The sequence below is a fragment of the Tympanuchus pallidicinctus genome, unplaced genomic scaffold (assembly GCF_026119805.1).
Source record: "Tympanuchus pallidicinctus isolate F22 unplaced genomic scaffold, pur_lepc_1.0 scaffold17, whole genome shotgun sequence".
In the NCBI taxonomy this organism is placed as follows: Eukaryota; Metazoa; Chordata; class Aves; order Galliformes; family Phasianidae; genus Tympanuchus; species Tympanuchus pallidicinctus.
The window spans coordinates 5,548,588-5,561,533 of NW_026294690.1; the positions used below are offsets into that span (position 1 = coordinate 5,548,588).

The 12,946-nt window shown below is 43.8% G+C and overlaps 1 protein-coding gene across 5 annotated transcripts in view; it reads left to right on the plus strand.

The window, feature by feature from the left end:
* FBLN2 (fibulin 2) overlaps positions 1-12,946 on the plus strand; it is a 104,744-nt gene that overhangs the window by 33,966 nt on the left and 57,832 nt on the right. For all 5 annotated transcript variants that reach the window (XM_052679275.1, XM_052679273.1, XM_052679276.1 and 2 more), the window contains exon 2: positions 52-1,517. In XM_052679275.1, coding sequence (XP_052535235.1) covers positions 179-1,517 — 1,339 coding nt within the window. In that variant the 5' untranslated portion in view covers positions 52-178. The remainder of the gene's footprint in view (positions 1-51; positions 1,518-12,946) is intronic.

Consider the following 12,946-nt stretch of genomic DNA (forward strand, 5'->3'; position numbering starts at 1 on the left):
AGGATATGTGCTGAGTGTAGTCTTTAACAGAGTTTTCTTTCATAATTCTAGGGTCCATGAGAAAAGGTAACTCGGGAAAACGCTGCAGAATTGGAGCTGAATATACAGCCTTCTAGGAAAGAAACCAGCAACGCTTAGAAGTGCAGCTTTGGACTGGAGCTGTGTTTTTGGGAAGACTATGGATAGGCACCAGAGCTGGCAGTGGAGCTGTCTGAATGCTGCCTTCTTCATGCTGCTGTGGAGCGGCGTTTCCCATGCACAGAAGGACTGCACAGGTGTGGAGTGCCAGCCCCTGGACAACTGCATCGACGATGTGCTGGAGCCTGGTGAGTGCTGTGCCACGTGTCTGCAGCACGGCTGCACATGTGAGGGCTACCAGTACTATGACTGTGTCAACGTGGGCTTCGTCAATGGCAAAGTACCCGAAGGGCAGTCTTACTTCGTGGACTTTGGAAGCACTGAGTGCTCGTGCCCCAAGGGAGGGGGTAAGATCAGCTGCCAGTTCATGCTGTGCCCAGAGTTGCCCCCAAATTGCATTGATGCGGTGGTGCCAGCAGACGGGTGCCCTCAGTGTGGAAGAATAGGCTGCCTCCACGAGGGGCAGAAATACGTAGCAGGACATACCTTCCACATGCCCCCGTGCAAGGTCTGCCATTGTCCAAATGCTGGTGGTGAGCTGATGTGCTACCAGCTTCCTGACTGTAACACGTTCGCCTTAAACACCATGAGTCCCATGGATGCTGAAGACAACGAACCAGAGAGGCACTACGACGATCCGTACAGCTACGACCAGGAGGCACCGGAAGGAGACAACACCCAGGTGGAATCTCCAAAAAAATACAGGAGCTATTCTTCCCATTTCGAGCAGGAGAGCATCAGCCAAGAGCAAAGCGAGGATTACGACTACCTACCAGCCAGCATTGCCCCTTCAAGTTCAGCTGTGGCTGATACATATGCTGAGGAAACAACCACTCCGCTCACCACACCAGCACCAAAGCTCCTCTCTGAATTTCGCAGTGCCACAGAAAGAACTGAGCGAAAGAGGGTGCCCAGCACCACTGCAGCACCTCCCCAGCAAACAACATATAAGGAAGCCCCAGTAACAACCATTGCTCCTCTGGAGCACACCACAGCTACAACCGAGACACCCAAACAGCTGGGGAAACTGGAGAGGAGACCAAAGGTTAAGCAGGGGGACAAGGAAAGGAATGAGCATGAAAGAGCACCCCATTCTAAAATGAAAAAGCATGCCAGAAAAGAAGAACAAGGGAACAGTATTCATCTAGACTTGAAAGAGGTGAATTTAACAGAGCCAAGTTCAGCAAAATCTTCCCATGAAACACATGAGGGAAATGCCTTTCCCAAGGTAAAGTTCAGTGCAACAACCTCTCCCCCTGTTGCTCTAAAGGAAGACCGTAGTCAGTCATCCCAAAAGCAGTCACAGACACTTTATCGTTACCATCCTGAGGAAGTTGGGGACCCCAACTCTATTCACGCTAACCCCAGATTACCAGAAGGTAAGGACTATTTCCAGTGTAGATATGTAGATGTCTATGTAATGCTTACTTGCAGTGGCATTTCTCTTTCCTTATTTTCACTCCACACAAATATGAAGTCAAGCAAATCTCCAGTTATCTTCTTTTAGCTCTTTCAGAAGGTGGTTTGTCTTTCATATGACTCCACTGCTACTGTTTCACTATTGCTTGCCTTATTTTGATTTTGCAGACTGTGGATGCTTTTTTCCTGTGTTTTAACTTTATTTCAGATAATGATTTTACCTTTCATTATTTTCTCTTCTTCATTTCTAATGCAAGGTCAGATAAATCTTTTACTGTGCAGGAAAGAAATTGGATTTAGTTATTTATCTGTTTGGATTCTCCAGTTACCAGCTGAATGTAATCATATTTGTAGCTTTCATCCTTTACTAGAGGAAGGAGTGAGATGGTTATGCTTCTAGGGCACAGCGTGCATCCTACACAAACATTTACAGCACTTGTTGTAATATTTACCCTATGGCTGAAAGGCTGTCTAAGCTCATTAGTAGAAGAACTTGGTAGATACATTCAAACACCACTGAGGACTAGTACAGAGAAAGGACTGCCTCCTGCTTTGGATTTTTTTGGGGGCTGGAAGTTGATGATGTTTATGATCAACTGTGGCAAGTGTATGCATTTCCTCTCTGCCTCTGGATTCCTCTTGACATCTTCAGTGAATGTTGATTATACGCTTTATGCAGTGCTCATTACAGTAATGAATGCAAACTTCATCGCTATAAATTAGCACGTATACAGCTCATATTTTCAATTCATTTTTCATCAAATCAAAAATAATATCTCCATTTTCAAGATGTGGCACAAAATGTTCTCATGAGAACTCAAATGTATAATACTTGCAGTGTGAGTCGAGAATACTGATTACTCCCTAGACAGTGATATTTCTTCCTGGGTTACCTAGGTAGCCCTTCTACGTGTTAGTCCATCTACTCGAGAAGTTTACGGGAGATAGGAGGTGGTAGGTTTGAGAAAGAGCGGAGGCTCTCGGTCCCCATGTAAGCAGCATACCTTGTTTTTACCAAATTAAAGGGGTATGAGGTCCATGAATGGAAATGATAGCCCCTTCTTTCTCTTTCACGTGTGTTTTTATTGTAAAAGTTGACTTCATAGTCAGCCATAGCAGCCATAATCCAAGTCAGACATTGATGTCTTGATTTCAGCAGAACAATGCTCTACGGATCAGTTCTACCTGCAGAACTTTACCGCATTACAGTAAGCCAGGCAGCTTCCAAGAAGGCAGCTTGAACCCAGCGCCTTGAAATGAGAAAACATTGGCTGAACACACATGCCATGCAGAGGGATGTCATTAACAGATGGAGGCTGTCAAATGTGATGTGATGGATAGTTTACATGCTTTAAGCCTTACCTCTGTGCTACCTTCTCTTCATAGATGCCTGTTTTATTTCACATCTAGATACGTTTGTTCTGTGAAAGATGAATCTCCTAGGCCTGGCTGACTGATGATCCAAGGGGTAAACTGGTTCCAACCTTCCCGTTTGTCTAACCTGAATGAAAGAATAACACCTGTGTCTGCTCTGTGAAATGTGAGTGGCAAAAAGTAGGTGCCCAGATTGTGCACTGAGTTCACCTGTGCTCAGATTTACACTGCCAGGCTATGCGTAAAGCTCTTCCCTCGTTTCTTGCAGCCTACCGCAACATCTCTTCTGGGCTGTGTATCAAGGTTGTGTTATGCACAGGTCTGAGTTAGTACCACTGAACAAGAACCTATCTTCTGATGATATTTTAATCCAGTCTACTTAAATTGTTGTTTTTTTTTTCCCCTTCTCAAAAACGAGACATTGGTGAAACATTCTTAAATTTTCAGTAATAGAGTTTAAGAAAGGCTTTTGGGGTGAAAGAGGTCTTCTATAGAACTAGCTGCCACATTTTGGAGTCTCCTTAGGATGCTTTCAATCTGTCATCCATGGGAACTGCTTGGCTGGCACAGGACTAGCTGAGGTTCTTGCTGGATAGTAACAAAAAGTGATGCCCGTGTGCTGTGTGGGAGCTGCAGAACCTTTCCCAAAACCAGAAATCTCCTTGGACCTGACTAGTTGCAGTGCTCGTGCCTAGGGACTGCTGGATTTTCACTTGTGGTGGCGGTGTTCTTTTAATTGATGTGGTTGTGACTCATATGAGCAGATCCATATGTTCCATGTAATAAAACACATACATCTTCTGTCTCTTTGGTGATTCCTGAGCTGGTGATAGAGGGCAAGTGAAGACATTAGTCAGCCTTGAAAGGAACATTAATTCTGCCTGCAGATGTAGAATGAAAGCATAAATTTTGTGCATGTTATTTCTAACTACGAAGTGGTGTAATCTGCTCGAATTGCCAAATATCTTTTCCTCTCATCTTTAAAACCTGCATGGCCATGTTGCTGTTCCCCAGCAGGGCTGCTGCTATCATAACAAAGTGCTGCCACACCTCCAGCTGCATTCAGCCTCCCCTTGGGTGCTGCACACAGTTAGCCCTACAAAGGATGTGGGTAGGTCCAGCTCTGGGGTTGCAATGTGGGCCTCATTGCCTGCAGCCCTGGGGAGGATCTTCTCCAGCCTGGCTGCATGGGGACGCAGGAGCCCCCATGCTGTGGGTGCCCAGCATTGGCTGCCCTGCAAAGCAGGCTGGCCTAGGGGATTGCTTCGGTTCTTTTTGCATTTAACTGACTTATCCTGCTTTTCTCATCAGTCTGTGTGTGGGGGTGGACTTGCTTTATTTTAGGTTGTCCTTCCTTGAAATCTTCAGTATACTTACTAAAATTTCATCTTAATTGCTTTTTTTCCCCGGTCTTTATTTGGGTTCCCAAGTCCCCAAGTGATACATTTTTTTGTGTCTCTGGGGACTTCCTCCCTACTGTGTTATTTATTTTAGTATTTCTTTCTCCCAGGAGCTTAGAGAAGTATAAGGGTCTTCACAGAAACATTTGTTGCCACTGAAAATTCATCCTAGAGTAGATCGCTATTGCATTTTTTTTCCCTTCCTATTGGCTGTGTCCTGGAATCAGTGGTTGGATCCCTGGTGCCTCTGGTTAATCACTTGGCTTTGTGACTTATATTTTCTGTATCTCACTCCAGTATTACATGTAGCTGAGCTTTCATCTGCCAAGTCTCTGCTGCCTCTTATGCAATCTTATGATAGAAACAACGTGAGTAGGTGCTCGGGTTAATTTTGCCTTTTGATGCACATTCTCCTTTTGTGCTTCATTGTCCATCTGTATGTCAGCTGGAGGCTGTGAGGTCTGGGCTGGGCCAAATCTGTCTGTGTGCTGCTGCTGCTGTCAGACCCAGGTGTGTACAATGAGGTGTGCTATCGCACTGTGTTTCACAACCTCCTGCAAAGCTATCTATTTAGCATTTTCACTCATGTTCTCCAGCAAACTGCCGTTTCTTTCAGGATTTCTTCCTCATTACTGTTTCAGAATCACAGAATTGTTTGAAGGACTCTTAAAGGCCATCTAATCCACTGCACTGAACAGGGATACATACAGTTCTATTAGGTGCTCAGAACCTGCTCCATCCTGACCTTGAATGTCTCCAGGGTCGGGGCACCACTGCCTCTCCAGGCAATCTGTGCCAGTGCCTCACCACCCTTAGTGTAAAAAACTTCTTCCTTATATCCAATCTAAATCTCCCCTCCTTTAGTTTAAAACGATTTCCCCTTGTGCTGTCACAGCAAACCCTGCTAAAGAGTCTGTCCCTTTCTTTCTTACAGCCCCCCTGTAGATACTGGAAAGCTGTTCTGAGCTTTCCTCAAGCAGCAGTTCTGCTGATTACCTGGGTGCTACATGGGGTTGGGCCCCATGGCTCCCTATGGCAGCCCAGCACTCACAGCGCTAAGGGAGGGAGAGGGCACTGCTGTGGTCATTCCCAGTGGCCCTGCAGCAGGCCCAAGGGGACACTGGTGGCTCTGGGGAGCTGAGCCCAGCAGATGGTACCTGCCCCAGCAGGGCTGGTGGCTGTTGCTGCACAGGGGTTCACCATCCTGTGCTCTGTGTCAGCCCGCACCACTCTGCTGTAGAAACACTTCTGTCTTCAAACTGAGTGCACTTGTCATAGTTCCCATTTGTACACTGTTCTCCAGCCACATGCAGACCTATTGAAGCTGCTGTGGCAAATGCTAATTAATTCACTCCTAAAGGAATAGTAAGTGTAAAGTAGAGGTAATTACTCAGCTGAGAAAGTGTAAATTAAATACTGTTACCAAGGGAAAGGATGAGATTGATAGAGACTGTAGTCTTGATACAGTCTCTTTCCAAACATTGATCTTATCCTGTCATTTACTGCAGGAGCAACAGAGGGAGTTTTAATTTCTGTATTTCCTATTTCCTCATAATAAAAATGCCCTGAATAGGGAAGGGCTTAATAAAACATATTTAAAGATCTTACTGTCAGGTTTTTATTATTTTTTTCCTACTTGTTTCCATTTCCCCATGCACTGCCAGAGCAGTGCTGTTCCTTGGATAAATGTAGCTCAGGTAGCGAGCAGCCTCGATGTGAATGTTTTATGATTTGCGTTCTGCTTTTGGCAGCCTGAATAGCAATTTGTGTCTAGCTGGAACTATTGTGTTTCAGAACAGAGGTATTTTTCCACTTAAAAAAAATCACCAGTTGTGGATGAGTTTATCATGGTCATTTTCAGAGATAAGGATAATTGCTCTCCAACTGAAGTAAATTCGTGAGACAAGATCAGTGGATTGGAAAATAGCAGTCATTGCAAGTGAACCCTTATCAGAAGGAGGCATTGGGAGGCTCTTGTGCAACTCCTGAGGATGTAGGCAGGTTTTTTAGCCATCCACCTACAGCGTGTTTGCTCAGGGACTGAGGCTTATGAAGAAAGACCTCGCTTTTAGTAACTGAGGACAGATGGGAAACAAGAGATCTGTGGAGCACACCTGCACTGAGGGCTTCCCTGAGCACACCAGCTCTTCACCCCTTCATCCTGCTGCTGCTGTAAAAGGCACAGAGGGTGGGAAAGAGTGAAGCTTTGGAAGCACAATCTCAAACTGCAATTACTTTGTACTTTTAAATATTAGGTGATGTGTTTTTTCATGTTTGCTTGCAGTACCTCAGGCTTAAATCTGTATTATATACTTGGTCCCAGCTCTCTCTGCAGCAGGAAGAAATCAGCTCTGAAACCTCAAACTAAGATAACTGCAGAATAAAAATAAACCCGGGGAGAGTGGGATGTAGGGAGAAAAAAGCCTCCAGGCCAGCAGTATGAATTGGGCTGAGCTACAGCCCCAGGCGAGTGTTCAGCTGTCTCTTGGGTAGGCACAGCTTTGAGAGGGATAATGGAGGAAGATAGCTTCAATGAGTGTAAGACAGGCAAGAGTACTTACAGAAAGAAAGGGATGAAAATGCAATAAAATAGAGAAGCTTTTTAAGAGAGAACCACAAAATAGATGTTGTTGTTCTGCCCAAAATGTCATTCCCACCTTATCAGGTGGTATCTGAATGCTACCATGTACCAGGGGCTTCTCCTCTTAGTCCTCTCCCCTTGCTCATCTCTTGCTACATTCCTATGTTAATGAGAGCAGTAACTTCAGGCTGGTGTGCATTTGACACTGCTCATGGCACAGGACTGTGAACACAGCACAGTAAACCAAACCCTGCCCCAGCCACGTAAAAGGAGAACATTCACACTAATTGTTTGCAGCCTTTGAAATAAACAGTAGCCAAAGGTATCAAATCGCCAGGTGCTGCTCTGCCACATGTGACTGAGCTCCTGCTTTCAGTGGATGCACCACTGAGCTCATGTGAAGTGCTTTGAACGGTTCCTCTTAAGGAATTTGAGCACAAACCAGGAGCTGACCTAACCTACCGGCCTGGGCATGTCGGCAGCAGCTGAATTGTGGCTATCCAGACTTGCCCTAGCCAGGGGCATGCTTTCTAGGTCAGTGTTGATGTTTTTGTGTTTGTGCCTAGTTGATTTCCCTAGACAAGTTGCTGCATGACTGCTGCTTGCCTGTGTGTGTTTTGGGAGCTGCTGCAGGTCAGGCTGTTGCTGGCTTTCCAACTGGCAAGGTTCCACGTGATCCACAAAGCTCTGAGTTTAATGCATTCTTCTTTCTGCTTTTTTTTCTTTTCTTTCTTTTCTTTTGCAAGAATCCCCCTTGTGAGCCTCACCCAAGCCTTTCTCACCACAGACCTTGTTCCAGTCATCATCTGTCCCTTTAATAGAATGGAGATACCTACCAAAGGTCACAAGCTATTGCGAGTTGACCTTGCAAGTTGAGCTGTTGGAGAAGATGGGTCTCTTGTTTTCTTTTGTCTTCCATAAAGTTGAACAGAGCAGCTGCTCACTTCAGTGTGATCTTATTCATAAGGCTCTGAACTCCTGGGGACAATGGCTGGCAGCTACAATGTATGATACAAGGTGGGATGAAGTTGTACGTTCCTTCAGGTCTTGCTAATCTTGCCTGAAGAGCAGAATCTTTTTCTCAGCACTTGGTGTGATGATGTGGATTGGTCAGGTTTTCATCCACTGACACACATTTTATACACTGTGCTCTTCTTCCTGAGGCACAAGTACTATTTATTACTCATTCAGCTGACTGAATAAGGGAATGTACTGTGCTAAGTGTTGGCACCAAGGGCACCCGCAGACAATGTTTGAAGAAGGAGTGAAATGGGATGAAACTTCAGCTTCCAGCAGGGAGTGCATGCCTCACTGCTGGCCCTGATGTGAACTCAAAAGGCAGTGTTTGCCTGGGACGGGTTTTCCACAGTGACATGGGACACAGGCAGGTATTCTCAGGCATCCTTTAACTTCATGGGATTTGGGTACCAAGACAGTTTAAATCCAATATGTTGAAATAATAAATGTGACTGGAGTTGAGCATCTAATTTATTATAACGTGTTATCACCTAAAACCCCTGGGCATCAAAATATCTTTGGAAACTCACTCTCTGTACCTATTTTGTAGAGGTAAACATCATCCATCTTTTGTGATAAGTTAGTTTCATCTGTGGTTTGCAAGAACGTTTGATCTCAATTATGAAATTAAAATGTGCTGGAGACAAACTGTGGAATTGAGATGGGGGTCGTCTTGTGCCACTTAATTAAGCTCATGAAAACACAAGAACCCTGGGCTCCTGGGTATCTCAGATGATGGCACCTTTATAGTACGTATCTGAGAGTACTTCTCTTAAGAAACAGAATTAAAATGAGACTTACTTGGAGTAGTGTTTGTGGTGTTATAATCAATCACTGAGGTATTGACACAGAGTATAGCTTGTTAGAGGGAAGCAAATAGAAGTAGTAATTTCTGTTCCAAATTTTGTCAGACAATAACCTTTTGAACAGTTTCAAATATGTGGGCCAGAGGAACATAGCATATGCTTACTCATGAAAGGATTTGTAATTTCATTACCCCAGGCCTCTCAGCAAGCCATATCTCTTACCTCTGAGGGATTCTTAGGTAACAAGCCAGCAGTAATTGGGATTTTATAAAGATCTCCTTATGTGTGAGTGGGTTTTATGTTTTATTGACTATTCCCAATCTGTCTGTGCTGTGTCTGAGATGACTGATTGTCTTCTAAATCTACCAGAAAGTCCAAAACTCCTACCCCAAAGCACTGGTGTTGCAGACACCAAGCCCAAGTCTGAGGGGAGGACAGGAAAAAAGCAGTCATGCTATCATTTGGATCAGCACACCCTGCTGCATGTTGCCCTGCCAGTACTTGGGGCAGGGGGGCTGTGTTGCCTCACAGAGCCCTTTGCCCTGCTGCTACAAGCACATTGCAGGGAACAGGTCTGCAAGCAGTGATGTTATAGAGCCTGAGGGTCTGCAGTTGCTCACTGCCTGATGGAGCTTTGGGATTTACTCCATCAATGGACCCTGCTGATGGTGATGTACCTCATTAGGTGGCGGACAGTGGCTAACACGGGAGCTCTGGGTATTAACAGGGAGGCAGCTGCTCACTGCAATCTGTCTGGAGACCAAGGGGCAAATGAGGTGCACAGATAGGTGCATGTAGCTGAAGTTAGATGTGTCCAGCTGCCCATGGCAGATTGCTCATGCTGAGTGCAGTTTGAATACCAAAAAGGAAAAAAAGTAAAAATGGGGAACTGTAATTCCTTCTCCTTCCTTGTCGCAAGTGCTAGCTGCTTTTGTCTTGCTTTTGTGAGCTATAAGGATGCTGCTTGCATTTACAAGGGCTCAGAGATATTTGTAGTTTTGTATTACTGAATACTAAAATACATGTTTATGGTTCCAGCAGTTCTGGGTTTAAAAACTACTAACAAAATTACAGAATGGCTTATGTTGGTGGAGCTATAAAGCCCATCCAGTTCCAACCCCTCTACCTTAGGCAGGGTTGTCACACACTAGATCAGGCTGCCCAGAGCCCCATCCAATCTGGACCTGAATGCCTCCAGAGTTGGTGCACCCACAACCTCTCTGGGCAGCCTTACTGTCCTCTGAGTAAAAAAACATCCTCCCAGCTTCTTACCTAAATCTCCCCTTTTGCTGTTACCAACCCTATGGCAAGCTTCTGCTTGCATCTCGGGCAGCCTGTATTGCAAAAGAGTTAGATTTGTTTACAGTGTTATATACCTTTCCACTAAGGTAATTTAAGTTGAGCATGTGAATGTGTCTCATGGATAAATACGTTTTTTAGGATGAACTTTATTTTGTATGATGTCAATATGTAAAAATTTAATTTCAAGAAAAATGTGCATCTTCTCCCTTATGTTGGTGAGCAACTGTGCTGCATATCACAGAACATCATAGTGGATTTATCCCCTCCACCTGTGCTGCCTGTCAGTTCTTTCCCTTCCGATAGGCTTGGAAGAGCCAACTTTTGTGGACTTGTGGTTAAGGAAGCATCCTTTCACCTGTGTTAGTCACCTGCCAGAGAGCTGGCTTATTTGCAGAGCACAGAACTGAGGAGAAAAATCAGCTCTTGCAGCAAAACTTCTGGGGATACTTCAGGTTCTTTGTCGTACCTCTCAATATATGTATGTTACTTCCTGTTGGAGTTTTGAAATGTGCTGTGTGTGTTACTTACTGGAATGCTTTTCCGAGCACAGATTAAATGGTTTAACATTATAAGGTTATGCACCTTGTATGAAGTGAAGAATCAAAAATATTTCTTGTATTCGTGTTCTGATTGAGACATCATCCTAAAGAGTCTTAGAAAACAATCATTTTTCGTTGCCAGGGATTTGTAACAGAATGTGTTATACATAATACCAAACCTCCTGCGAGTCAATAAGTGCATGACACATGCAAAGGGAATTCCAGAAAGTATAGTTCCTTACTGAAAAAGTGTCTTTTTAATGAAAGCAAAGATTGCTATATAAAAAAGTCATTTGTTACAACTCTTTTCTTAAGGTTAAAGTGGTGGTTTGCATTGAAAGCAGAATGAGAAACTTTTGAATTGGTTTAAAGATATTTAAAAAGTCTTTAAATAATGGTCCTGAGAAATCACTAGCAGGAAGACTTGTAGATAAGAGTATAAAGTCAATTAATTATCTGTTTGGTGGCACGGAAAGCCCTACTTGGTAGTTGCTCAAGGAACGAGCAAGTTGGTGGCTATTTCTCTGCAGTGCACAAGCAGGCACAATTGCAATTCTTCAGATACCTCTATAAAACATCTTGTTTATGGCCTATAAGCTGCTCCGGATTAGTATAATTTTCCCTTATCCAAGAATTTTCATCTGCAATTTGCATTAAGTTTTCTTGCGTTGGAATTGCTTGTTTCATGAAACTACCAGTAGTTGCCATTTCCAGGTTCAAAACTACACTATTCTAGCCAAGGGATTTTGTAAGATATTTACTCTGAGTAACTGTTTTTGTTGAAGATAACACACACTTAAGTAACGTCTCGTATATTAATGATAAAATTTTTACTGGTTCTCAGTCAAAGCTGATAAGCATTGTCTTAACTTATGGCATTGAAATCAAAAGAGAGTTCGGTACAAAGTCTGTTTTACATTACCAGGTTACATAAATGTTTAATTTCAATTGGTTTGGCTTATGTGTAGTCACAAGCAAGTTGTGGTTTTGCTTGTATCTTTAAGTGAGATTGGAGATAAATGCGTAGGCTTTCCAAGATCTTGTGTACATGTCTCAGACTTTGGGTTGTTGCAGTAAACTAATTAACGTGCTTTAAATATATTCTTGAAATACAGAGTTGTGTCTTGCCCAGGTATGGCAGTGGGCAGCAATGCTCTCTGGACTGCATGTACCCCTTCTCCTTTGTGCTTGGCCCCAGGCTCAACAGGAGACAGCTTGTGCTGCAGCATGCCTGGAATCCACTGTGGGACAGGCAGAAGCTCCCACCACTTTGGCATTAGGTGAAAGTTGACCAATCTAGATGAAAAAGAGTTATAAAACTTGTTTCTTTGTTATTTCTGATGGATACAACTGAGCAGTTCAAGTCAGTGGAAGCTTTTAGAGTCAACCAATGTTTGCCTTTCAGTGTGAATAGATTGGTATCCTGAAAAATTCTGGTATGGTGCAGCAGATGCCAGGTTAAGTTTACTATTTATTCTCACACTCAAGTGCAAAGGTTAAATTAATTGAACTCTTTGGTGCAGAAACTGATCCACCTTTAACCTTCAGTACTGTGTTACTGTTCTCACTTGGGTGAGTGCCGACCTTGCAGCATGCCAGCACAGCCTGGCGGGGCACGCTGCTCATCTGCAGCAGGATGGTGGGATGCTTCACCTGCACTGCTGCTTGTCTGCACCACTACAGGCTATGAGATCTGACCTTTATTAGGTAACACTGAAGTCCCTTCGTAGTGTGGTGAAGCGGCTTTATGCAGTTTTGAAATCTGACCCTGAGATTTCAGGGAGTTTATCCATTCTAAATGGAGTCAGTAACATTTCTTGAAATAAGACTTTGAAGGTCAAATCCTGTTCTGTCAGTGCCATATTAACCCCACTACTTCCAGTAAGGTATATACTCATTTCAGTTTTATTACTTCTTCCTGTATTACTGTGAAATAGTAAAGGGCAACTGTTAACCATTAGAAATCCTGGAAACAAAGTACCCTCTTTAAAGAAGACCTCCTTAGGTTTCACGTGTGCATTGGTGAAGTGAGCTGCTCTCACTCCACAAGGCTTTCTTTGCAGCAAAAAACCCGTATTTGTTTCTGTCTGTTATATTTCCTGTCAGGCTCAAATTCCTCTCCCAGATCTTACAGTTAATTTATAGCAAGCAAATACCTCGTGAAATGTCTGATCATTATACAAATACGTTATTAGAGCCATTTGTCTTTTTGTTTGTAAATTCCCCAAATTGAATGTCTGGGTAATGGATGTTTATGGAGATGCAGTCAATAGCATTGAGAGCACACAGCACAATGTGGCACCGAGGTCACGAGCGAGCCACCTTATGTGTAGCAGGCAGGGGGGGCTCAGTGCCTCTCATCTGGCACTG